General features: G+C 42.0%; 2 protein-coding genes across 3 annotated transcripts in view; both read left to right on the top strand.

Moving 5' to 3' along the window:
* Positions 1 to 17,959, top strand: part of LOC137183129 (synaptotagmin-7-like) — a 45,348-nt gene extending 27,389 nt beyond the window's left edge. The window contains exons 2-4 of the mRNA XM_067589938.1: positions 4,505 to 4,608; positions 12,801 to 12,880; positions 14,292 to 17,959. Coding sequence (XP_067446039.1) covers positions 4,505 to 4,608; positions 12,801 to 12,880; positions 14,292 to 14,430 — 323 coding nt within the window. The 3' untranslated portion in view covers positions 14,431 to 17,959. The remainder of the gene's footprint in view (positions 1 to 4,504; positions 4,609 to 12,800; positions 12,881 to 14,291) is intronic.
* A 113-nt stretch (positions 17,960 to 18,072) lies between these two features.
* The window catches only part of LOC137183128 (synaptotagmin-7-like), a 32,318-nt gene continuing 23,594 nt past the window's right edge, over positions 18,073 to 26,796 (top strand). The window contains exons 1-3 of one of the 2 annotated variants that reach the window (XM_067589937.1): positions 18,074 to 18,156; positions 20,477 to 20,893; positions 24,594 to 24,725. In XM_067589937.1, the coding sequence (XP_067446038.1) occupies positions 18,077 to 18,156; positions 20,477 to 20,893; positions 24,594 to 24,725 (629 nt within the window). In that variant the 5' untranslated portion in view covers positions 18,074 to 18,076. Of the gene's footprint in view, positions 20,894 to 24,593; positions 24,726 to 26,796 lie in introns of both variants that reach the window. The other variant, XM_067589936.1, reaches the window with a different exon arrangement.

The following is a 26,796-nucleotide window of genomic DNA, read 5'->3' as shown; positions in this document are numbered from 1 at the left end:
GCCACAGACACTCACTCTCACCACAGGTGCTCTCCACCTGTCAAAATTTCTCTGGTTGCTCTACACATCCCTGTGATTTGCAGCACATGGGGCTCTACTGCCCACGCTAGACTGGGATTTCCTAGTGGTTAAAGGACCATACCAGATTTTTGCCCGTTTTTTCCCCCTGTTTACTGCAAATTGCACACAATTAACTTCACTGTAAGTTTTCCAAAGCATACCATGGCTTTTTAGATGCTTCCAACCTTCTAGGGATTAATTTACTTGTAAGGCTTGCTGCCAAGTAGCTTGAGAGTGAACATTAAGTTTTCTGTATTTGTTCTCACAATTACCATATTGTTTCAGACAGAAAACATGAGTTTCCAGTGTTCACAGTTTGCGTGTTAAGTGGTGGGAGAAAGAGAGACATTAAAAAATGAAGAGTTTGCTGCCAAACATTCACAAACTAATCAAACTCAGGAACGCAAACAGTAAGCAAACATGAATGTGTTCAAGGTGAAAGTAAATTCACCCTGAATGTAAGGCAAAACAATTATTGCTCTCAACTTCATTATGATGAAACTTAACTAAAAATAAAGACGACTAAATGTGATAAACTGCCATACTCAAGCAATTTATGAAATCTCTGCAACTTGATTTTCATACCCCACTGAAATTATATACTATACTTAAAATTGACTGTGGAGCGTCTTGGTGATCAAGGGGTTTAAAGTGCTGACCTTGAATCACAACGTCCCTGGTTCAAGTCCAGCCAGGGACCTTTGTGGGGTCATTCACCATCTCTATCGCTCCCCTTGTTTCCTGTCAGCAGCGATAATGCAAAATTTACATCTCTAAATAAAGCATCTGTACAAATGTCTGTTGACACTCAAATGAGCCAAACAAGATTTGGACCAGAATGGATCAGAAAACTATAGAAAAGGCTCTCAAAACTCCCTAACCTGGTGAACAACTTTTTAAACTATGTGATATAAAACCAGGCAAGATTTTGCAACTGACTTTAGTAAAAAGGCTTAAACGTGCCAAAACACCAGGTAGTCCTTTGAATATGCTGTAACACTGTTGGCAGCCACCTCTCTGCTCAATGTGTGAAATGTCACCTCATCAGTTTATTTGACAACAGCATTATTTACCTAAAACCATGGTTATTGTTGATTTCATCCACATATACCCTTGTGAATCAATTTCACAGTCTTCCCACGCCAATTATTTTCTGCAACTGAGCAAAGGAGAAATATTTAGTTTGAACGCTTTCAAATGTTTGCACTTTTTACTAGTCTTATGTCTTGAGAATTAACTAAAACCAAAGTTATAAACTGCTGTGTAGAAGTGAGCTGAGTGTAACATTTTGCTGTTCTACACAGATTCTGCCTCAGAAGGGACAGACTGTAGAGACATCCGAGTGACATCTGAGGATTACCCTAACAGCAGCTCAGTGGCTATAAAGAGGGCAGAACCCAGGCTCCAGTACGAGGAGGGGGCACTTTGAAGTGGCGATTAGGCCATGAGCTTTGCACCCAGAGCTTCTGAGGCACTGCCCTCTCCACCTCACTCAGAGCATAAAGATGCTTTGTGGCAGCTTTGCTGACTGGACACTGCTCCAGTTCCGCCTGTCCAATTAGCAATTTCTTCTACCCCTGAGGACTGGTCCCTTTCTGCTTGGCTTAGCTCACTGCATGTGGGCCAGAGCACCTACATGTACAGTAACACTTCGTGTAGCAACGGTAATGCTTGTTGTATGCAATGCACTCAGAGTGTTCTAGACTAAAGACTCTCTACTGCTGTTTCATGCAAGTTAAATGTCCATATTGAACCTCTTGCTCTACTTGGTCTTTATTGTGCTCTTCAATGAGAAGGGTTTATTGCAAGCTCATATACACCATCATTGTCACTACTCACCTCACTACATAGTTCCATTTATTCTCTCTTTTATGTGCATATAAAAGAGATAGCCACTGAAATCTAAAACAAACAAACGACTTTCAAGTTCAAGAGCGCTCTGACTTCTAAAGGCTTCTGATCAAAGGGCGCAATGGCTTGTTCAGCTCACTTGTCAGTTTTACTGAGTGGTGCCATTTTAGATATGATTCATCGCCCTCCATTCGGCCAGTATTTTTCCTTCCTAGTTAAAATACAGTCAGGACTACTAGATGTTACATTAGCTGTTCCTGTTCAATATCAGGTGATACTATCTCCTTATTCCATTTTCAGCACACAAAAACTGTGTTATCTTTCACCTTCCTAATGCGTCAGCTCCCACGTTATTTCAAAGTTTTATTTTGTTCAAGGGGAAAGAAAAATTGATTTTTCTGAGTGCTGTGATAGCTGTGTGTAGCGCAGGCTTCTCTTACTCTAATGATGCCTCTTTGTCTCCACGGCCTCAGTGCTGAAGATTTGCATATCTCCCTAATACCTCCACACCTCCTAATACCTTTCGTTCTTTTTAGCCCTTTGCACTGCCTGCACACAGTGCTTCTGTTAGCCTCTAAAAAAAGGAAGTTATATTCCATGAAGTGGGACGCAGAGTGCAGTAATGTGGCCTCTTTGGATGCTGCATTTTATTTGGAGGCTTTTTTACCCTCTTAGCTCTCATGACTGACACAGATCATAAACTATACTACCCCCCACCCTTCGACCTTCAGAGCGAACACAGAACATAGGGCCCTGCATTGGCTGCTGGCTTTCAGAGATCCACCTGACTCTCCAAGCCCTTCAAAAATCTCAACATCCATCACTGAGCCTTTTAGCACTAAGGCTAATTTAGATTCCCTTAGCTGGAGACCAGTTCAGCTCTCCTTATTTAAGATCCATTGGTACTTTTGCTGATGCTGTGATATCTAATGGACTCAACTTTATTGACCTCTCTGTGAATATACAGAAGCAGAGTATATAGCCTGTGTCTATTTCTGAACATTGATATACATCATTCAGGAGCTGGCTGTGTTTCAATGACCCTCTCGTGTTCAGGAGGGCATGCATGTGCGTCTGCCATTAATGATCTCTTTGACTGTAGATAAATAATATTTATACTTTCTCCATTAGAACAAGATGAGTCAGGTCTTTTCCAGTCTGGGGCCATTGCTGTTGTCAGGAGATAAACCAAAGTAGTGTGTGAAGTTTGGGACGATTCTGATCTCTTACATGGTAGATGCATATTAAGCAGATTTCTAATCCATTAATCAGAGAGAAATCGGCTAACGCTAGAAGGCTAGTCATTATCTACTTGCCATTAAATTTGCTGTCCACTGTCTTAGCTGTTCTGTGTGTGCTCTTTTCTGGCCTCAGGTGTCACGTTGACTTCAAAACAGAAGTTGATGCTGATGGAAGGCTGTGGAGTACAATTTTGATCCCGTTCTGATTTTCCATATGAAACAAGTTTACCCGCCACTGTTCCTCCTTCTTGAGCTCGTTTGTTCCTGGAGGACATGGCGAAGTGGAGAATAAAGCAAAGATATGATGGAGGAGTGAGATGAAAAGGCCAGTTGTGACAAGCAAAGGAAGGGAAGGAGACAGCAATTGGGGAGAAGACAAACCCAGTTATTGAAAGCAAATATGGGTGTTTGTCAGTGTTTATCACTCAGCGGCGTGAAAATGCATCCTGACACCTGTTTATCGCTGTATATTTAGGAATCAGAATTGTTGGAGGGAAATCACAAATTTAAATACATTAGCATCTTCCCCGTTGTGCAAATATCAAAGCTCAATGAGGCTTTATTTTCTTGTCCTCTAAAGTAAAGGCCATTGAATTGTTTAAATGTGGAGAATGTGTGCTCACAAGGGTGGATCCACTTGTTGTCAGTATCATAACTGGCATGTAAACAGACGCAGACGCACAGGTGCATGCGTGTGACTCCTTTCTGTCTTTCTCACACACACACACACACACACACACACACACGCATACTGAGACACATGCGAGCAGCATGATGTTTTTTTTATGACACTCTTTCAGAGCCGCCTCTCTCACTGGGCATCTACTGATACCCATTAATCATGAGCTCTCTTGTATTGTCAGCCCAGCCTCCCCTCTCTTCTCCTCTCCTCTCCTCTCCTGTCCTCTCCTCTCCTCTCCTCTCCTCTCCTCTCCTTTCCTCCTCCTCCCCCCCCTCTCCCTTCACTTTCAGCCTGTCAGTTAACAAGCTGTGACACCATGACAGTGATGTGTGTGCAGCTGAGTGATGCCTGGCTGCAGCCCTTATTGGAAAGGTATTGAAATGCTCTGGCACGAAGGGGGCAGTGATGAGATTGTATTTCTCAGCTCCTTATGACAGAATGTAAAAATGGCAGCTCTGCCCGGCTATTCAATTAAATCTGGAGGGAAAAGGCCCAGCTTTGTTTGGGTTGCCCCCTTCGACAAGATGATTCACTGTGGCGTACAGCTCTGTAGAAAAATCCAGTGGTTGTTTTACACATGATGAAGAAAATATATCCATAAATGCAAAAAAGCATCACTCATGTTTTTCTCTTTCTTTCTAACTCCTTGTGTATGTGTTTGTTTTCACAGGCTCAGTGTCCCTCAGTGTGTTCCTGGTCTCTCTAGCAGTGACAGTGTGTGCTGTTTGGCTGGTGGCTCTTTGTGGCGTCTGTGGTTGGTGTCAACGCAAGCTGGTGAGTTTACACACACGCACGCAAGCTTCACTAACAGATATACTGTAGCTTCCAGTCACATTTGTTGCCATCCTAACATGCTTTGATAATCAGGGAGCCTTAATAAACACTGTCTGCTGTGAATTTACTAGAAGAAAAAAAAACACTTAAGTGCATTGGAAAAAAGAAAGATTTATGCAAATATTAGGAAAATCTGTGCAAATATTATGTGTAGTGTTGTTGAGCTGAGGATTCTTTCAGTAATTAAGGAAGACTGATTACTGTGGAGAAGTGGTGGCCTCTGTTACATCAGTTTCCAAAGACCACAACGACTTCAACAGTCCAGACTTGTACTAATTCATTTCTCAGACAGAAGCAGCTACAACATTAGTGGACTGTGCTGATACAGCATCAGTACCAGTCCACGCACTGAGGAGAAACAGAACCCAGATCAAGCAGACTGACCTCTGATAGAGGGCATGTCATTGTGATTATGTGGTATGAAATGTGATTGATTAAAAGGAGGCAACCACTCATCAGGCAGACAGAGCTGCACGGCCAAGTGCTACTTCACTTGACTGATTTTTTTTAGATTTTCATGCCTTTAAAGTTAATTGATTTCTGATTCATCATGTGCTTGTACAACTCAAGAACACAGGTCACCTATTTCAAGTTTAATGTTGGCTCCAACTCTAACTTGTTACAGCTCACCATTGCACTGCTAGTGAAACTTACTGGTCCACAGATGGCAGGAACCGGCATTAGAGCTGGCTCCGCACACCACTCTCTACATAATGTCGTATGCATTTCTAGAATCACCAGTAAGGTGACTGTACCTGGATTATTCGTGGATGCTCTAACAACGTATATGAACCAAGAAGGAAATGGTCTGTGCTAAAATGGGATAGTGGTACAGCACAGTCCCCCTATTGTTTGCTTCACTGAAACATCATGTTATATTTGATATTCCACTTTAAAGTAAATGGAGCAGTGAATGACTCCTAGTTTCCTGCTGTGGATGGAGGTAGTTCTGTTGCCAGCACTTTGGAAACTCCCCGAGGTCCCCTCCCGAGCACTGCTGTAAATGGATCTTATTTAAATCCTGTGACAGGGCCTTGCAGCATCCACAGAGCAGGGGCTGTCAGGGATAGAGTGACGATCTGTCGGCCTTACGACCCTGCGAAGGCCACTACCAACCACATCCTCACGCACAAGATAATCCCGTTTGTGCATGTCTTCTTTTTCTTTAATATCAGAGCATCTTACCCTGATTACTTCAGGATGTGTGTGAAGAGGTGGTGGGGGGTAATGTCGAGTGGTAGTAAGATGTTAATTAAGTCCTTTGTAGCCTTTAGATCACTTACTTTGGGAAAAATGTCAGCCGCCCACTGGTGTGGAACCGCATTAAACACTTCCCCTTCCATGTACAAAATAATGAAGTGTGACTAAGATAAATGCTAGTAATTTTGAAGATGCACGTCACTTTAACAAAGTGTAAATACTACTAATCATGTTAAAAATCACTTTCTCACATTAATATCATCATCCTTAAGGTGTGTTATTTTCTATATGTGACAACCATGAAGGCTCTGCAGCTATACAGTCTGTTCATCTGAAAAAAAGTCGTGGTACAGAATCTGTTTCCAGTCCCCCAGTTCCCTTGATCTCTTTATCTCTGCTATTTTCCATGGAAGCACGTTATTCCCTGAATACATGATTAGAATGTATATACAGTATAATTTACATAAATACGGCTCCTTTCAACTTGCAGTTGAGACCATTATAGATGCGTACTGTATATTCATGCGGGCTGATTTTCTATGCACAAAAAAATTTTCTCATTAAGTAAAAAGTGCTCAGTACTTAATGCTCATTTTACATCAAGCTGCCACAGTTCAGTTCATGTCTGAAAACTTCATTCTTGATATTTCTGAGTGTACTCTTTGACAGTGTCAGCTTTCATAAGAACAAATGTTTGCCTGAAGCTTCACGTGTCAGTTGCGAGTGGGCTCATGCCAGTTTTGCTTATGATTCATAGGTTAATAGACAAGACATTTTGGGAGAGTGTTGCTTTCGGTGTTTTAGCTTTGGCAACCAGTACGATGGATTTTATTTTAAAAGTCTTCATGTGCAGTCATCCTGAAGCCTCCCTCCTGCTTAGCTTTATGTTATTTAAGCCCCCTGGAATAACTGCGCGTTGAATGCTATCGTCTCCTTCTGCTTCCTGCTTAGTCTGTTTGCTTTTTGCTGTTTATAGATGCATCAGCATGAAATATTTAGAATACGTGTTAAGCAAGTGTCATTTTTTATAAGCGTCTTCCTGTGTTTTACAGCAATTCTTTGTCTGTATTTCGATTTGAATAATTTCATTTGTTTTCTTGTCTTTATAGTGATTTTAATGACTAAAGCCACCTTGTAATTACAGGTAAAGGTGGCAACAACAACAACAACCACAACAAAAATAATCAGATAAGTCACATGGTTATTAAGCTCGTGTGCTGTGGGGCTGTGGGTTGTCAGCTGGGGCTCGTGTTGTAGATGTTGGGTGGGATTTTCAGATATCAGAGGTGGTGCCGCTAACATCTGTTTGAGCAGCAGCGGCTGCTTGGCATTCAGAAAGCCCTCTGCCTGCTCCTGTGAGCCCTGTGCTGTTTGATCCGTGACATAGTTGTGAGTGGAGTTGAGATTGAACCTGACCAGATTCACAGCCTGATTCAATCCCTGTTGGGCTTGTATCAACATCCTTTAGTATTTTGATTGCATTAAATGGGAGCTAGGAGTTCACAGTTGTTAGGAGGATGACAGTAATTATGCCAATCACAGGAGAGGGAAGATGTGAAAATCAATAATTACAGAATTTCAAAGGAAAATTGTCACTATCATTAGGAATATTATAATAACAGCACATTATGTGCATCTACATGCAAAGCCTTGACCTGTCAGATTTAAGTGACAGCTAGTATTAGCAGCGTTCTCGGTGAAATGTGAATGTTATTCATGTGTGATCGGCTGCTTCTTGATGTCAGCGAATGCTATAGAAGAACATAGGTAAAAAATAAAAAAAAATGTTTTGACACATGTTAAAAACAAATGATCACATGGTGATTTAGCAGCGGACGACCATTTTAATAGTGCACTCCTCTCTAATTATGGTGTGATGTGGGTAATATTGAGCGAGCATGTAGACTCTTGCTGCCTGCTAATTCACAGCAAACAAACACAGCTGGGTGTTGGAAGTTAGTGCACTGCCAACTGAGACAGACAGAGTGGTAGTTTCACTCCTCATGTCTGGATTCTTCAAGAAAACCCTCAGCAACACCCTGGGCAGTCTTTTCTCACTCAGCTGCATTACTAGACTTGAATAATGTCATTCAGAACATGCTCTGTCGGGGGGTTTGATTGCTAAAAAGTGTTCCTGCATTGTTTTGTTTTGCTTTTTTTTCTAAGTTAAGGCTTGCATAATTGGTTCATCATATCTGTTGGAGCTATTTTGAACTCGTGGCTCAGAGCCAGACAGCACTGAATACTGTAATTGTGAAAATCTTTGTTGTGTGACGAAAAGACGGCACGTTTAAATTAGACTTAAGTATTTTCAAGGGTATTTGAGTAGAGGATGAGGGGGAAATTGCTCACTCCACTATTGGTTTGCTTTTTAATCGTCATTTGGGGCACTGAGCTGATTTTCTTTATTGTTTCTTGCCTCACGCCCCTTAGAGCTGGCGAGCTTTGTTATATTCATCACTACGGATCCCTGCAGCATCTGTCTCCCTTGAAGACAGAAGTGTTTGTTATCCACTCGTGTGAATGAGCTGGAGGAGAAGGTTTGGAGGTGACGGTTTTGAAGCTGCGTACATCTTTGTGTGTGTGTGTGTGTGTGTGTGTGTGTGTGTGTGTGTGTGTGCAGGCATGGAAATGAGGAACGTGGGACTCAGTGCCCACTGCAGAGTGTTTGAGTTCCTTCCTTATTTTCACATCCAATCCACTGGGGACTTCCTGTCACTCATTGTTTCTCTCAGTTCACTTTTCGCACCTGTCCCTCCCTCCTGTCTCTTTGTCTCACGTGCCGTCCTGCACTGTCCTTGTTTTTCTTTCTATTTTTTTTTTATTTCTATTTTCAGCTCTCACCCCTCTTTCTGTGTTGGACTCTCACTCATCCTCTGTGTCTTCCCACCTTCCTGAAAATTTTACGATACCATTGAATGATACATGAGTTTCCTTTGATAGCTTGTCCTAGCCTGACAGAAATTCAGACAGTTTTGCCTCCCTAGAAATTGCCATGCACGAGTAAAGTATTGATTGTTTTGTGAGTTTGTGTACAATGATTCCTTGTATCAGAGTCTACCATTTGGGATGCAGATGTTTGTAGTTTTGACTCTTAAAAGACAGTAAAATATCATGAATGGTCTCTGTAATGCAGGCTGGGATCATGTTGTGATGTTTTCAGTATGTAGACTTAGTACTTCTGTGTCTATGATGGCTTACAAAGAGACTGTTTATTTAGAAGATAGTGTGTAAATTACACACAGAGCTCTTGTGTGCAGGTGTTAAACCAGTCGTTCCTGTCAGATCTATGTTTATGCATTTGTTGACTTTTCTGTTTCGGGTTACTGCTGATTATGCAGTAGATGAGCAGCTTTGTTTCTTTGTGTGTGATGGATATCGTTTTTGCTTGGTAGTGCTATTGTGGGCTTTATCATTTTTGCACAGCAGTGCTATTGTCAACTCTGGCTTTGTAACAAGTCCAATAATGTCCAAAGCTACAATATTAGAGGTGTGGACTGTAGTTTGAAATGATATCTGAGTTATCGGGACCTCATGGAAACAACAGTTTGCCTGATATTCTGAAGCTGAATATATACGTTATGGAACACTTTGCATTTCCATACGCTCCTGCTATTTATGAACATAGCATGCATCATAAATAGCTCTGACTCAGTTCAGAAACTCATACATAGCCACTGGCTGATTTCTTCGCTCCATTTTCCCCCATATTTAGAGCTTGGCTCTATAAGATCGTCTTTACAAGGACAGGTTGAATATGAGTAGTTGTATATTCTGGGTATATGCTGCCTAGCTTTAAAGAACACAGTCCGTTCAGATTAGACAGGCAGTCAAAAAGCTTTTGACACATTTAGGAGAACTCCTGCTGCTACAAGGTTCATGATCCGGCCACTATTTGGCAGATCTGCTGGCGGCTTGTTGTTCATGGTGCTCATTGATCAGATTAAGAGATCTATACAGTCCTAAAAGAGAGAACCAAACCTTCACCTTCAAGAACTGATCCAACTGAACCTGACTGGTATTGTACTCAAGGCTATATTTATGTAATTTCCTCCTCAAAGATGAAGTGAATTGCCTGCTTTAGAAAGACTTCCTCACAAACATGAAATAACTCATCTGGCAAAGGCAATAAAACATACTGTATATCAGGCCAACAGTATGGCACAACAGCCTTTCAGAACAAAACATACAACACAAATACTGTAGCTTACCAGTCAATAAGCTATTTCTAGTGGCAACAACACTACATAAATTGCAGCCAACTACCAGCATGTGAATGTGACACTATACCTTCAGATGTAGTTAATTTTTGGTTGTTGTTGTTGATCATTACTGATTGTTAGGGTTAGGTTTAGTCTTCCCCCCACATCTCAGATTTGTTCATCTTCTAATAGGTCTGGTGTTTTGACCTTTGGTTGATGAAGAAATGGCTACAAAAAGTCAATCATAAGTTGTTTTGATTGTTGTATAATTATTCTGTTTTTCTCTTTGTTTGTTTGTTTGTTTGTGTAATGTCATTGCATGTGTCTTGCCTGACTTGAATGTCTGCCATCTTACCCTTTTCCCCCTTAGTGTGTTGTGTTTTTACCCTCAGTGATCTAATTGTTTGTCAGGACTGGGTGACTGCAGTCTTGTATGTACTTTTATTGTTGTCAGATAAATCCATCTGTCTATTTGACGGCTGTTGCTCCCAATTAGGGAAACAATTGACCAATCAGATTTTAGTAGGTGGGATCAAGAATGGGGACGTCATCTTCCTACATAGCTAGCTACATTCATGAAAAATTATGACAGAAAAATGGCGACAAGCATATATGAGACTGATGCAGCTACATAAGTTGATGTAAGTCAGTTTACAGAAATATAAACTTTTGAATTAAAATATTTCTTTGATCAATATGAAAAACATGAACCGCTCCTAGCAGCTGCTGCTTTTGTGTCACCTGAATATTATGTCAGCAGAACGTATCATTTGGTACTGATTGGTTAGGGCAAAACAAAACAAACCCCAACTCCCAACAACAAATCAGGTAACAGGAGTCATTGTCAGGATGAAAACATGAAGTGAATTATCAGGCTATCATTAGCTTGTCTGGCTAATGCAATGCTACGCCCCGTCTCTCCTTTCAGTAGACATTTCATATGTACAACATATGACACACATGAATGCTGATGAAAAACACGCTCAGAGAGAGAAAGAGACAGAATTAATTAATTAATTAATGTATTGTTTTAATTTAATCTTTATTTACTCAGTCAGTCTCATTAAGATAAAGATCTCCTCTCCAAGAGAACAAAAACATTCATAAGACAAGAACACAATAAGCAGACAGAAACAACACGACTACACAGTAAACAAGCAATGAATTAAAGGTTTATGTAGGTTAATATTAAGGTTAAGTAGTTACAGGATTGTTACTGTAGTTATTAGATTTGAATGAGAGAAGAGATATGGGGTAGTTTGGAAGCGTCAACAGTAGAGCTTTATAGATGAATAACATTCAATGTTTTTTTCTTCTTGACTGTAATGAAGTCTAACCAACCTTGAGATACAGAGAGCAATGATGAGTACGAAATTTGTCATTTGTGATAAAGTGTAATGCACTATGATACACGAGGTTTAACTGCTGAAGTGTTGATGGGGCGGCATGACAATACAGAATATCTCCATAGTCAAGGACAGACAAGAAGGTTGACTGCACAGTAGTTTTACGGTTGGAGGAAGACAGACATCCTTTAATTCTGTACAAGAAGCCTAGTTTGATTTTTAATTTTGGAGTTAAATGTTGAATATGAATCTTGAATGATAGTCAGCTGTCAAGCCAAATGCCCATGAAGTATTTTTATGACTCAGTAAGAGTAATATGGGTGCCATTTAAAGTTTTAATGGCAGGATAGTCAGAGTCACTGGTGGAGGTGGAGAATATCATGTATTTGGTCTTTTCTGCATTTAAAACTAGTCTGATTATTGAGTGATAATTGGAAAGCATCAAAGGCAGACTGAAGACAAGTCAGGGTCTGGACTGGGGTGGAGACTGGGTCGTAGAAAACTGTAATAAATGACACTTTAAAATACAAAGCGTTGTATGACAAAACATCCAGAGACCCATTGTGTTGTCACTGAGATCCATTAACGCTTGTCGTGAAAGCTTCTGACAGGAGTAAAGTGGAAGCTGGGATGTTGCGTAGTCCATACATAACCATAGAGCTCCAGTCTGGAGATCCAAGCCCACCACAGGAAATTGCCCTTCAGCCAATTTAAGATCCAGTCATACAAGCCAAGCCACAGTGGCAGCTCAGTGTGTTTTCCTCCCACTCATTTTCTGGGATGGAGAATCCTCGCCTATCCTCGATGTGTATCAGAGCATCACTTTCAGGGAAGCATGCGTGGTATTTGGGGGGTAGGGCAGCTTTAGACTGATCCCCTCCCTGTCTCACTTGTAGCAAAGTGTCAATAGAGATTACCTGCATTGTGACACGTGTGAAACACCTTTAACTGTAATGAGCTTTTCCAGTAGAATGTGCCCAGCGGACCTCACTTTTCCAAGCCTTTAAATTGCCATTATTTCCATGGTTACAGCAGGTCATGCTCTAGCTATTTGAAATCAGGCTGGTGCAGGACTTTCTAGAGGCTTCTCTCCAGTACCCAACAGATTACCTTAAAGAGGCAATTGCCATGTAAATTTCAGGGTGGTGCGAATGATAATCATAGTCAGGAATGGCTCTCCACAGCAGATTTGATTTGACTTTGATGAGTGTAATCAGGAAACCATTAGGTAAAGGACTGATGGCACAGTGTTCCTGAGATAATGGGAGAGGCATTTACACTTGAAATTAGTATAGCAAAAACACAGCTTCAAAGGACAAAATCTAAACTAACCTTTTGTTTCTGTGCTTTTCTCTGTCATCTCCTCCCTCCCGCTTGGCTCAAGGGGAAGAGGAATAAGCCAGGAGTGGAAGCAGCAGACACTCCAGACTCGGCACGAGGGCGAGGGGAGAAGAAAGCCATCAAGTAAGTGCCTGGTAACTGGTTGGGGTAGAATAATCTGGTGATAATGAACTCAATTTAGCTCAGCTTTGAGTCCCTCGATGTACACTAGTCAAACAAGGCAGAAAATTAGGCCGGTTGTTTATCTTGAGGAGTACGATCTCTACAAGAGCATGTTCGAGCAGACATTAAATAAAAGGTTAGTGATTTAATCAGTATAGATTAAATCTGCATTATCTTACCTGCGAAGCTTTTGGCTGGTCTGAGTCTGCTCCTGCACTTATCTTATGGGTCGTCTCTCTTAAGTGCAAGCCTTTAGCCACGCCTCTGTAATGCTTGCAAGTTTAGGTAAACGGAGGAGGGAGGGCTTGTGTGCTCTTTAGAAAATGACTTTGATTTCTTGGTGAGATCGTTGGAGTATAAATGTTTGGGGAGGATTTTGATCTAACATTTCTTACAGGGCTCATACTAGGATTAAGGTATTTTCTGTGCTTGATGAAACAAGACAATAGGTCAGAACCAGAAAATGTCAGCTTTGTAATGCTAAGTACAATATTTTATTCCACAAAATGTCTTTATTAACCTGCTCATCACCACTTCTCTTCTATAGCCTGCTGTTGTCTCAGCTATTTCTGAATGTCTGTGATTAATTTTTGTTTTCTTTATGGATTTTCGAGGCACTAAAGATGGGCTATGTGAATGTATTCTGAAGTGGGTCCCTCTTTCTCTTAATTTTTTGCATTTTCTTCGGCTCCAGCAGCATTGGTGTGCTCTGTTGGTCATTTCAGCTTCAAACTCTTCTCTCTGTGCATTGCCTTTCTCTCCTGCTCTGTCTCCTGTGCTACAGCTCTGACCACTGCTGTGTGACTTGTATGACATCAGTGATTCTGCTCACCTTTTCCTCCTCTACTTTTGACTGTCTGCAGTTTATCTCTCTGCCTTGTGTCTCATGCGCCCATGCGTTCTTACTGCTCACGCCGAGGATGGGGGCCAGACTTCTCTGAATGTTTACTCAAATATGTCTCATCAGTGGTGCTATGCTAGATGAACAGAATGTAATCACATGCTGTATGTATTCATCAGATTATGACTTCCTCTTTTCTTGCTACCTATCTCCTTCTCTATCTCTCTACGTCTTTGCTACAGCGCACTGCTTTATGAAAAGCTTTTGTGAATGCCTTTTCCCCCCAGGCTGCCCTGTTTTTATTTTTAAACCGTACCTCAATGGTGATTTGTCAACTTCAGGTAGAAAAATAGACATTAATCTGGGCCTGTTTTACTTCAAACTCCCATTCAGTGCAGCTGTAAGACCCTCTTCCTCAAACCAAGCCCTTGCATCATCTCCGAAAAGAGGAGCACCTGTTGCGAATGGTTGGTTGGTGCCAAGGCTGTCCGTAGTTGTGTTGCTCTGACCTGTTTCTCTCTTTGGCCGCAGTGATCTAGACAGAGACTTTTGGAATAACAATGACAGCAGCACAGTGCAGCAGAGGTGGAGCTCCTATCCGCCCAAGGAGTTCGTACTAAACATTTCTCCCTATGCCCCATATGGAGATCCTCGCCTCACACTCAAGTGAGTCTTGGTCCAAGGTTGGTAAGAGACTTCCCCCTGAGCAGGGCTGTAATGAGGCAGGGGCACCGCCACTTTTCCCTTCCTCTTTTCCTTCCTGTTCCTTTCCTTTCCTTTCCTTTTCTTTCCTGTCCTTTCCTTTCCTTTCCTTTCCTTTCCTTTCCTTTCCTGTTCCTTTCCTGTCCTTTCCTTTCCTTTCCTTTCCTTACCTTTCCTTTCCTTTCCTTTCCTTTCCTTTCCTTTCCTTTCCTTTCCTTTCCTTTCCTTTCCTTTCCTTTCCTCCTCTCCTCTCCCATCCTTACAGCATCTCTTTTTCCAGCTGTGCAGTCCCCACCACTCATCAAATTGAAGCATTAGATGTGGATGTTATAATGCCTGACAGCTTATTAAATCCACCTAGTTTCATTATCTCAATTATTTTTTTTATTCCCGAACACTAAATTTTCTCATGAGTAACCCGGGATGTTTAGCCAAAGGCTTTTTAAAAAAGCCCAATCTATAAATGTCATAGTGTCTCAAAAAAAAAAACACATACTGCACATTTCTGGACTTAGTAATAACGACAACAATAACAACACACCCAATGTTAGCACACTGGAGGGCACAAATGGTTACTAATGATTACTCATAATCTGCTTGGGAAATGTGAGTGTTGAAAATGTCATACACGCACATTACAGCATCCCTGCGACAGCCATTCGACTATTACTGCAGCGGCGAAGCAGCGCAGCTCTATAACTCCCCCAGGCTCATTTCTGCTGCTACTCCTCACATCCTGTCACCTTTTAATGAACACAGGGGCACATGTTCAGATGCCCCCCCACTCCCTACAGCCCTGCCAGTCCCACTAACTCCTGACCTCTAACCTCTCACCCTCTTTCCCATGGACTGTAACCATGGAGACGGACAACCCTCGTAGCCTTCCTCTCCAAAAGACGTGTGTACACTTTAACCCACCTTCTCTGTAATCTGTGTATCTCCCTGTCCTTTACTTGTGTGAACTGAAATTGATGGTTGTTGTTGTTGTTGTTGTTGTTGTTGTTGTTGTGGAGGAGGGTTGACCGTTATACCAGGTTGCAGTGTGGTGCCAGTGTTCACCTGTGCTTTACATCCATCTGTGGCTTCTCTCTGATCCCCATCAACCTGTTATCTAACGTGTACTGCACTAACATTGTAGCACTTGAACTGCGTCCACTGTCTATCACATTGGGAGATAAGGTAACCGTGTTTTTACTAGATGCAGTAAAAGTAATTTTTTCACTCATTAAGCACTTAAATCCAATAAAGCGTTGGCAAGGTCATACCTATCTCCCTCCGGGCACTGAGAAGGCTCTAAGCTTAGACATCCTGCTACCAGGCATCTGTCTGATAAACTGTCTGATAACTGGTCATCTTTAATAGACCTAGCCGTTGAGGACTGTGTGTTAAATTGCCTGGAGAAAGGAGGCAGTAGTGTGCTTATGAACGTGGTGGATATATGGATTACTGTCTGAAAGCTCTGCCTGAAGATGATGGCTGCTGATCTCGGGAAAACCAGCTTTATACCCTAGTGCTTGTGTCTTGAGAAGTTCATATTTTAAAAAAAAAAAACCCTCAAGGTTGTCATTTATTGTCCATAAAGCTGTTTTTGATAGCTGCTGTCTGCACAAGTTTTTCTTCTGTCCAGCAGTAGAAAATAGATTAACTTTTCACTGCAGTAAAAACTGTTTTCTCAGTAGTTTGTGAGCCAGTAAAAACTACTGGCATTAGATTAAAATAAGAAATGATTATGAAGGTATTTTTAACCAGGAGAGACAGGGGACGACCTTCTGACTCGAACCAGTAATACGCTCCTAAAGCCAACAGATAGCTGCAAAATCATTTCCTGTTTGAGATTCTCTTGAGATCAGCAGCCTTCAATTTCTGTAATGATACTGGGCCTCATTTATCAAACAGGTTACCCACCCCACACGATCAATCTCCATGTTTAAGGATTTATTGGATTTAAGGTTCAATCCTATCATTTTTCAAGATTGAACTTATGTATTTAATGTCAGCAACAGTCATGGCACAATCTGGGAAAAATAGCTGTAGTGAATTGACATAAACCATTTTTCAAACGGATGCATTGAGATTGGTGAATTATATTTACGTTATACTATACCTCTGAGATGAAAAACTGTCAGTGATTATGTTTCTTTTGTAAATCACTTTTACTTTCAGTGGAGTTCAGTCAGTCACAGGATTGATATCTGAATGCTGTATATTCCTGTAAATACTCTTGGTAATTTATGACCCCGTTTATTTATATGTTCTTACTTTTAATAAACAGTAAAGATGTTAACCTTGTGCTTGGCTCGATAAATGAGGCCCATGTCTCCTGTTTTGACCGTTGCTCCAGCAGTGTCATCCATGCTGTTGTTGTGATTGATGACTTATCCACATGCACTGTCAGGTCAATTGGTCAGAATGAAATGTGAAAGGTGACCTTCAAAGGGACAGGATGCAAGTGTAGCACCCCTGATCCCACGCTTACACACCAGACGACAGTGTCTCCTATGCCTCTTATTTTGTGCCTCCCGGAGCAGCAGCACCATGCATATTAATGAAATGTAGTCATGTCACCAGAGGGCACTACTGTGCTTTATTTTTGATCATCACTGCTTTCAGAGCAGATATGACATTTTAAACCTAAAACCAGTTTTGAGAGGAAATTTGAGGTGATAACTGCACCTCCGTATGAACACGTAAATTAAGTATGCCTACATTCCTGTACCTTGCACTTTGTTTGGAGGTTGATATGATTAGATTGGCCTTATGATCCTTTCTACTGTGTGGCACAGGTATTTCACTACTTCCTGTTTACTGTTATTGATGCTGGTGGTGATCAAATGACAAGTAAATCTTCATAAAATAAAAAATCACAGATTAACATTTGAAAAATAGAATGTAATCAATGTTTTACAGGGACAGATGCACTTATATGTAACCAAATGTTTCTTTGGATGACTTCCCAAATGAGTCGATTATTTGCTCATGAGGCACTCCAGTACAAGCCGTCCTCCCGTTGCCCTAAGTTGCTACCACTGAATTGCCTTGTATAGTACCACATCTCAAGCCCCAAATGCCTAAATGAATGAGAGAATGAGAACTAAATGACCAGCATCCACACACTGTTTCCGCTAGTGAATGCTGGCAGCTGTAGTATTGGTCCTCAAGACCCAAAGGAGTGACTTTCTGGTTTTCCAACCTCCACAGGCTCCTTGTAAATTCTTCTTCTCCTCCTCCTCTTCCCCCCCCCGCTCTCCTCTCCCCATCCCCTCTCTTTCTACACACTGGACTCCAGACCTTTTCATCCACCTGCCTCTCACTTGGCCTGGAAAACTAGACCTGCCCCTTCACACACTCTACTGATCTGTCTCACCTCCTTGGCCATGTGGTTGCTCAATCTATTTTCCTGTGTGTGTGTGTTGTGTCTGTCTTTCTCACACTCTTTGGTCTTTTTCTCCTCTGCCTATCGTTACTCTCCCTCTCTACGCCCTCTGTCTGCTGTGGTACCTCCCCACTCTGTCTCACTCTCTGTTAGTGGGGCAGTGTCAGGGGGTCAGAAAGGGGCAGCAACTGGGCATGGGGATGATGGGGGGGGGCCTTATCGCAGCGACAGCGTGAAGAGCATGATGACAGAGGGAGCGAAGGCCGGGAGGTGGCAGACCGTCCAGGGCCACATGCAGTCTGGAGGACTGAGACCCAGCAAGTGAGTTCAGAACTGGGCAGAAAAAACGCGAACATTTCAGTCACGGTGCAGCAGAATAAACATGTCAATACTATGCAAATATACGTTTTTACCTCAGCAGCAGCTATTATTAGATGAATGAATCAGTTCTGAGTAGAAACAGGAAGGTAGGTGAAGTTCAGCAGGAAGGAAAGTGCAGCTTGGGGTGTCAAGGTGAGCTTGTGGGCACATATCAAGGTGTTAGCTCTGGGGAAATGTGAACTCTCGTCATCATGAGAAGATAACAATAGCTGCCCGAGCTGTATCACACTGACTCAAACCGTCAGCTGACACAGCCGGCCCACCTTCACAGTAGAGTCTACTGTATGAATCTGCACAAAAATATGATTTATTTATGTGAGGAACTGCATCGCCTGCAAGTGTGTCTTTCCAAACTCCAACACAGAAATAGTCTCATTTTCACACACACTGACTGAAATAATGCGTCACGCCCTGCCGGCCCTCCTTTTAATTAAGATTTAGGCTGAAATGTGAACTGCATGTTGGTCTCCGACTGCATGTATCTCATAGCCATGACGTATGACATGATTTAGGGTCTATATTCAGAGCGTTGTAAATGAGGCAGTTAATTTTCGGTTCTTCATTTTTTTTCGCACCTTCCTTTGGCACCTCGTGCCTGTGATTTCTTCCTCCACAACACATTTACGCTCATCACTACCTCACTCCTCAGTCCCTCCTTCTCTCCTCTTCTCATCTTTCTTTTTGCCCCCTGTCTATAATTGGATTCTATTTTCAGGCTGCTATAAGTGTCTGTGTCTCTTGTGTTTGTGTCTCGCACCCCATTTTCTGTCTCTCCTCCATCGTCACCCTCTGCTCTTATCGCTCCCATCGCTCTCTCCATCTTTCTGTCGCTGTGTAAAGCCACTCCTCATATTCTCCTTTTCTACTGTGTTTGCCCATGAAATATTTCGTTTCTGCAAAACCCTCAAATACCCTTTTTTATCTTTTTTTTGTGACAGTTAAATATGATTGATAGCACGCTAAAAGCCTCATGCAAAATTGTGTTAGATGAAGTAATGCAAAACGGAGTAAACTGCACGTAACTGATGTGAAAAGCTCTCTCATGACCTAATTCTGGTAGTCTGGGTTACACAGCGATCTGAGAGAGAAGAGGATATATTTAGTGAGTGGAAAAATATAAAAGAGATTATGCAAGATTCTGTAAGGCTCACAAAACACAGAAATGATGTAAGAATAAGTAAGTAATAACGTGTCACACACCTTTATGTAGATGTGACTACTAAAACATTTTTAAGAAAGGCAATGAGCCAATTAAACCGCATTTATCAAGGGGAGGAGTGGAAAATGAGAGGCTGACAGAGGGAGGGAGTCATACTGTAGGACTTGGTTGGCTGTTGGGATGTCTCTGGAGGTACAGCATGTATTTAAAAGACGAAAAAGACTTAGAGAGAAAGAAGGAGAGGCTATCAGAGATGGAAAAAGTTGACTGAGGAATAGAGGAAATGGGGATCTCTCATCAGACCAAAAAACCCTTATCAGGAAGGCCTGGAAGCTGCAAAACCACGACGCACACGCCTCGACGCGGTCACGTGGCACAGAACCGCTCCACACCCGTGCGGACAGTGCACATTCGACCGCTGCCCACTCGAAACGCACCCTCATGCAAACAGCACGCTCAGACCGCGCAGACACGCAAGGTGCATGCACATCTGACGCAGACGCACAGGGCAAGCTCACAGTTGGCACACTGCTGCCCGCCGCCGCCCTATGAGCAGTACACAGCACACAGCGATCACTCAGGCTGCACCTTCTACTGCTATTTCTGCTACTGCTGTTACTGCTGCTGCCTCACGTTGCTCTCTTTCTCTCTCCTCCTCCTCTTGTCTCCACCTCCCCACGCTCCTCCCTCTGAATCCTTCTCCACTTTGTCGTCAAATACCACCCTTCCTCCTTCCTCCTCCTCCTCCCCCTCACGATCATCAACTTCCTGTTTGGATGAACTTTCCTGTCTCTATCCTGATGTCAACCTGACTTCTTCTGATGTGTCTTCCTACTGCCCTGTGCCACCTTGTGTCATCTCTGATGATTCTTTCCCTCTCTTCTACGTCTCATCTCCTGACCTCACTACTTCTGACCAACTCACCTCCTCTTGCCACGGCTCCTCTTCTACATCTACTGTGTCTTCTTCTTCTCCTTCTTCTTCTTCTTCTTCTTCTTCTTCTTCCTCTTCTGACCCCTTTTCCCCTCTCCACCATCCTGTCCTCTGCCGGCCGTGGCCTTCTTCGCGCTCTCTTTCCTCCCTGCTCCTCTGCCCTCCTAGCTTTGGGGATCCAGTCTTATCCTATGCATCCACTTTGGAGCACATCCCCTCTGGGCCGGCCCGGCCTAGGACACTGCTGCGCCAGCAGAGCCTCCAGCAGCCCCTCATCCACCCATCAGGCCCTGGTCTCGGCCATCCCCCCACAACATCCCAGAGTTTGGGACAATTACACACGGCACCTGGACAGCCTGGGGGAGGTGGGGGTGCTGGGAAAGGAGAGGGAGGTGGCAGCGGTGGTGAGGGTGGGGGTGCAGGTACACGAGGTGGTCCCCGGGGTGCACGGGGCAGCCCAGCAGGAGCAGGTGCCTCTCGCTATAGGGGAGGTGGAGCAGGAGGGCGCTCACGTGCCAGTCCTGGCAGCTGGGATTACATGATGGATCAGATCCGGAATCGCGGCCTGGACGTCAAGTCCTTCCTGTGAGTCTCCACCACTCTTCATTTGAATGTTTGTGGAGTCGTTTGTAGAGTTGCCTGCTTAGACCTCTGTTTCTATCTGTGTCTTAGTATGCTTGCATAGGTCTTTTATGCATTAGTTTAAGGTATCTCTTTGTTTTCATCTGCAATGCTTAATTTCTCAGAATCAAATTGTTTATGATGTACAGTACATATGTTTAATTACTAACTAATCTGTCTTTACTTTTACCTTTGTCAATTACTGTTCCATGTCTCTTCTTTGGGTGGTTTTCTTTCAGTTTGTATCTGATATCCAGGGAAGGATATTACTTCTGTCAGAGTGCTTGTGTGCATACATATATATTGTATGTGTGTGTAATGTAGGCGTGTGTTTGTGTTTATGGTTCATTGCTGTATGAAAAAGTTTAGACATTGTTTGCACAATAACTTCTAATTGCAAGTTAATATTTATAATTTAATGTTATATACAGTTACAAAGGCAATTAAGTCCAAGTTAATGCTAATCATGCTAATTTATGATGATGAAGTTGAAAGTACATGAGCCACAGGTTGGCATATTTGGAAAAATCTATAATATAAATGTTAATGGGGTAGAGTTTTAAATGTAAATAAGCTGTTGTCTTTTATCTCTAAGCCTTGTGTAGGAGATGGATTAACATCTCATTTTATCAAGACACTGTAGGTCACTCACTGATATTAACAAGAATAGATTTTGTTTATTAGATTTTGTACATCTGGTTACCTCATATATTTTATGATCATTTAAATCTCAACCGAAACCGAATGTTTAATGAATCAATACATCATGAGCAATGATCATTTTCCACATTTGTTCACATGGATGAACAGAGCTGATGAGTCGAAATGAGTGAGTTGAGATCTGTTAAAAAATAAATTCTCTCCTAATTTTAAAACGAATTACATCATGTGCATGAGAAATGGCAGGGAAGTTGCGACATATTGTAGGCTATTTCCATCCCATTCTGTGATAAATTGTTCAATGTTTACGGTGTATGCTCCGCTAAACAGTAACATCTGTTTGGATGGCATTCAGCCTGTCCTCTGCAATTGTCTTTACAGGACAGAGCCAGTGGTGCTAGTTCATTAAATGCATGAGATGGTGGCATGAAAAGTCACAATATATTTTATATTCACACCATCCCATTCAATTACATGATGTTATTTCGGAGCCATCCTTTGGAATGACTGTTAAATATCCTGCTTAGGAGACAAACTAGTAAGCCTAATCCATATTTCATGAGTATTTGCAGCTAAAATGGCACCTCTTTTTTCTGGTGTCACTGTAACTTTTACGCTAGTAGTAACCGTGTGTCTGTTTTGCTGCTAGCCTGCTGACATGTGTGTCACCGTGTGTACATCACACAGTCCACGTGTCACTGCACATCAGTATAAGAACAGGGGTTAAGCAGCTGTGTGTAGATTTGTGTTAACCCTGAAGCATTGATCTTGTGTCACCAGCACCATTACTTCTACGACATATTGTTACTTCAGGCCAGAAGAGGAGGGCGGGAGGGGGGGAGTTGATGAAGGGATGAGGAAGGACACTGCCAAGGTACAACATGTGTTTAATGTCCATTTACACTGAATCTATTTTTACACCATTAGCTTTTCTTTTTTATGTGCGTTAGAGCTTCTCTGGGCATTTGAGCACGACACAGCTGAACTAATGCCACTGGCTAACTGAACATTAGCAATGTAGCACATGCAACCCACCAAGGTCATCGAGAATATTGCCCATAATAGTCAACTGTAGCACTCATCATTGTAAATGTGAAATTGAGGTCATTGTTGTTGTATTTCCTTCCCTGCAACAGCAACATCTCATATGATTTATGATAGAGCGGTCCAGTAATAGACATGACCCATTGTTCAAGCCAGTATATTTCAATCTTGGCCAGATTCCCTATCTGGGTGAATCATTGCTGAGTGAATGTGTTGATGTCATTGACACAGATATCTAGCCTTTGAAACCATTTGACCAAATGGATCTCTTTGAAGATTGGTCTTCATGCTTTTTGGCTTAAAATCAATAATTTATCCTGATGTCGTTAATGTCTGTTCCCTCTCTCGCCTCCATTTCAGTAATGTTCAGCACATTGATTGAAGTGTTTGACCAATATTCTTGAGTGTAAATGTCCATACTTAACAGGTGATGGGAGAAGAGGGATCCAATAACCATTATACTTATAATATCAATACAAGCACTATAACATTATGTATTATAGACAGTGATTCCCAACCAGAGGTACTTCAGCGGTTGCTAGAGGGAAAGATTGTGGAGTAGCGCAATTAATTTGAAAAAAATAGAAATTACAATTAGATTAAAAAAAACAGAATCCATACATTCAGTTAGCTGCAACACCTGAACACCACATGTTGCAATTGACTGTATGAAAACTAGATAGCAAACAAGCAGAGAAGATGAAACAGTAAATGGATAAAATGTTGAAATAGTTAGCTAAAAGTAATGGATTAAAGGTTGAAATGTCCCACCTAAACATTGACAGTTCAGTTGTTTGAGAAAAATATAATAATAAAATATACTTTTATATAATTAACTTAAAGGGCTATGAGGTTGCGTTAGACACTATAGACGTACAAAAGGGAGACTATTAAACAGGGCTTTATGGTGCTGCAAGAAGAGCTTTCAGTGGTGTGTAAGAAAGATGAAATTGTGAAGTTCAGGGTGATATCTTTCCACAAGCTGTCAGGATCATATTTTCTTAGCTGAGGTATTGTAACGGCGTCAGGGGCTTAAGCTATAGAACCGTGGGTGTGTGTGACAGGAAGGAGGGAGTGATGAGGAAGCAGAGAATTAAGAGTAGAGGGATAGGGATGAGGGGGAAAGGGGAGGATTTGAAGAGGGAACCGTAGCAGAATAGAGACGACGAAATGAGAAGAGTGCAACACGGAGAGTGAGAGAGCAGTGACCCAGAAAACGGTGACACACAGCGAGCACCTCAAGATACTGTGTCACTCAAATAGAAACAATTAGTCCAGATCTTCTTAATGAGGCTTAATTAAATCTTAACTCTGGAGAAAGACGACAGGCATGTTCGATGGGAAAGGTGAGTCTGGAGGGAAAGCAGAAGGCAGGTTAAATAACTAGATAAATTACTGCGTGTGGGTGGAGTGTTTGGTGAGTGTGTGTGTGTGTGCATACAGGCTCGTACATACCTTTCACATGTGTGGAAGCTGGTGTGCAAGCTGCTGAATATCACATCCATTAACAGTCATTAACTAATCACCAGCAGTTCCCTTTCATTATTTGTTGTCTGCGTGATGTGAACACAGCCTGCACCTGTTGTCAGCACCACTTCATTAAAATCATTATATTATTATTAACTTGGCCTTTCAGTGTAAGGTTTCTCTATAATATCCTTCCCTGGACAAAGTGTTTACTGCTGGGGTGTTACGTGGTGTTTTCCCTTTATGACAATTTTCTCTGTTGACTGCTTCCTCTGTTTACTCTCATATGATACTGTCCCGCCCGCCGCCTCTTTGCTTCCTGTCCTCGCTATCACCTTAAATGACCTCTCTTTTCTTCTCTCCCCCCTGCACCACACCTTCTTTATGTTCGATTTCCCCCCTATCATTTGCATCTGTTCTCTTTTCTTGCCTCTCTCTCTCTTTCCATCTGTTTCTATCTTTTATCGTATTTTTATGTTTTATGGGGAGCCAGTGAAGGGAAGATGGTGGTCCTGGCTTTGGCCATTGGTGTGGCTGAGCAAGATGACTTTGCCAATATCCCTGACCTGCAGGAAACAGCGCAGGCAGCACCACCATCCAATCAGGAGCCCCCTCCTGAGAAGAGGTACCGGATAACATATGAGAGTGCTTGTTGTGCGGTGAGAGAGAATGAGGTGCAAATGAGAGGATGTGAAGGATATAATATCGAAGAAAAACATGAGATGATTTCAGCATCTAGGTAGAGGAGAGTAGTTTTGTTTTGTAGTGTTTTCAGTGAGTCACTGCACTTAACTGCATAGTGCTACAGACCTCTACCTGAAATAGCACCAGAGCTCTAAACTCTTATATATTACAGAAATAAAAATGAGAGCTGACTACACTACCAAATGTAGAAAAAATGCCCATGATGCTGAAATGAGTTAAGATATAAAGCAATTTAGATGTTAGATGTAAAGCCGTAATGAGCTCATAAATCACAGCAGTGAGATGCTCAGTTGCACCTACTGGTGCTTCAGTCCGTTTTTTATGCTTTTAGGGGTAAATTTTCAGCCAATCGAATAAAACAGTGTTTTCACAAGCCAGTGGTCTCTTTTTTCTGACCATGATAATTATCTTCCGTATTGCAATGACATTCTCCTCCACCATTTTCATCTCTATTTGTTTGTATTTCACTCCTGCCTTACAGAGACCTCCCATTGGTAATTGTCGTTTTTCCTTTTGAATTTTCATGCTTTTATTATCCCAGTCCTTTCTACTCGTGTGTTCTTTTTTTTCCCTCCTGCTCATTAGCTTCCTTCAATCACCCTCTGCTGCTCTGAGAGTTCTGTCTCTGTAGCTCCACCAAGGGCCCAGAGAGCCTCCTCATTATTCCACAACATGTTAGTCACTTACATAAACATGCTGCTAAAAATAAACCTTTTCCTTGCCAGCCACCTTACACCCCAGAAGCCAAAATATTTCCACCAATCCATAAGGATGCACCCCTCATACTCACATCTCCCTATTTCCAAAAGCAAATGGTTTTGCATTCTGTTTAGGAATTGGAGCTTTTTTTTTTTTTTTTTGTGGAACACTTTGACAAACAAGTACAGTGGCAGTGCCATGTGAAACAAACAGCTCAAACCGCACTGTGCTCGTGTTGTTCAATTCAGCCATGGATGGCAGTTGTGATTATTTGCGCCAGTGTGTAACACAACAGAGCCAGAGTGAAATTCTGTGTTTGGTCCAGCCCAAGGCAGATGTGACACACTAGATTTCCTCTGCAGTCCAATTAGGCCGTTTTAACCTCACTTTGATTCTGTGACAAATTGGAGACAATTTGCAGATACATAATAAGACACACACCTTAAAATAAAATGGCAGGGGAGGGTGAACAAATTCTGATTTACTCGTCACACCAATTATTCCTCATTCACAAGTGTTTCATCAATTTGACGCATGATTTAAAACCGGAGCTCTATTACAATGCAGATGGTAACAGTTTTTTCTTATCGTGCATGCACAGCTGCATTATGAGGCTGAACATGCGGGCTGTCCAACTGGAGACATTTTACTTTCACATATATGTTGAACATTAAATTTTAATCAAAGAGCATCTCAAGCAGGGTTACTGATGTCTTCAGTACAATGGCAGTTGTTCTCCCCTGAACTAATAAGCAACTTTATTTATCATACAAAATGTGCCTCTACAGCTATGCTAAGTCAACAACAAAGTGAACTTTATTTGACTCCTGGTTTGTCGCCTCATTTTATTCTCCTTCCCCCAAGCATCATGTGGCCTTTTCCCTAAGTCAGCACAGCACTGCATAGAGGTACAAACAAGCATGAAAGTATTCCGAGTAAGAATGTTGCTTTTGTGAACATCAAAACTATCTCTATTGTTCAGGATTAGTGTGAAAGTCGTAGGGCCACCGAGGAGTGCAATTTTCTGTGTAATTTGCTGTGCACATTACATCTGGCTTTTCCAGCTTCTGTGTTCACCTGGAAACCTCCTTAAATGACTTGTGAAATCAACTAATAGACTAAACAGCAAGCAGGAACCGCAGGCTGCTCGGTCCAGCACACGGCCAGGAGGACTCACCTCGATTAACGGTGATTGAGTGCATTGTGGTATTTTCAAGATTAACCTGAGGTTCATTTAATTTCTTTCAGTCAAAACAGAATGACTGGCAGCTTATAGTCTGTGAACAATAGAG

This window comes from Thunnus thynnus, chromosome 5 (genome assembly GCF_963924715.1).
Source record: "Thunnus thynnus chromosome 5, fThuThy2.1, whole genome shotgun sequence".
Taxonomy (NCBI): Eukaryota; Metazoa; Chordata; class Actinopteri; order Scombriformes; family Scombridae; genus Thunnus; species Thunnus thynnus.
This window is presented reverse-complemented; position numbering and strand designations above follow the sequence as displayed.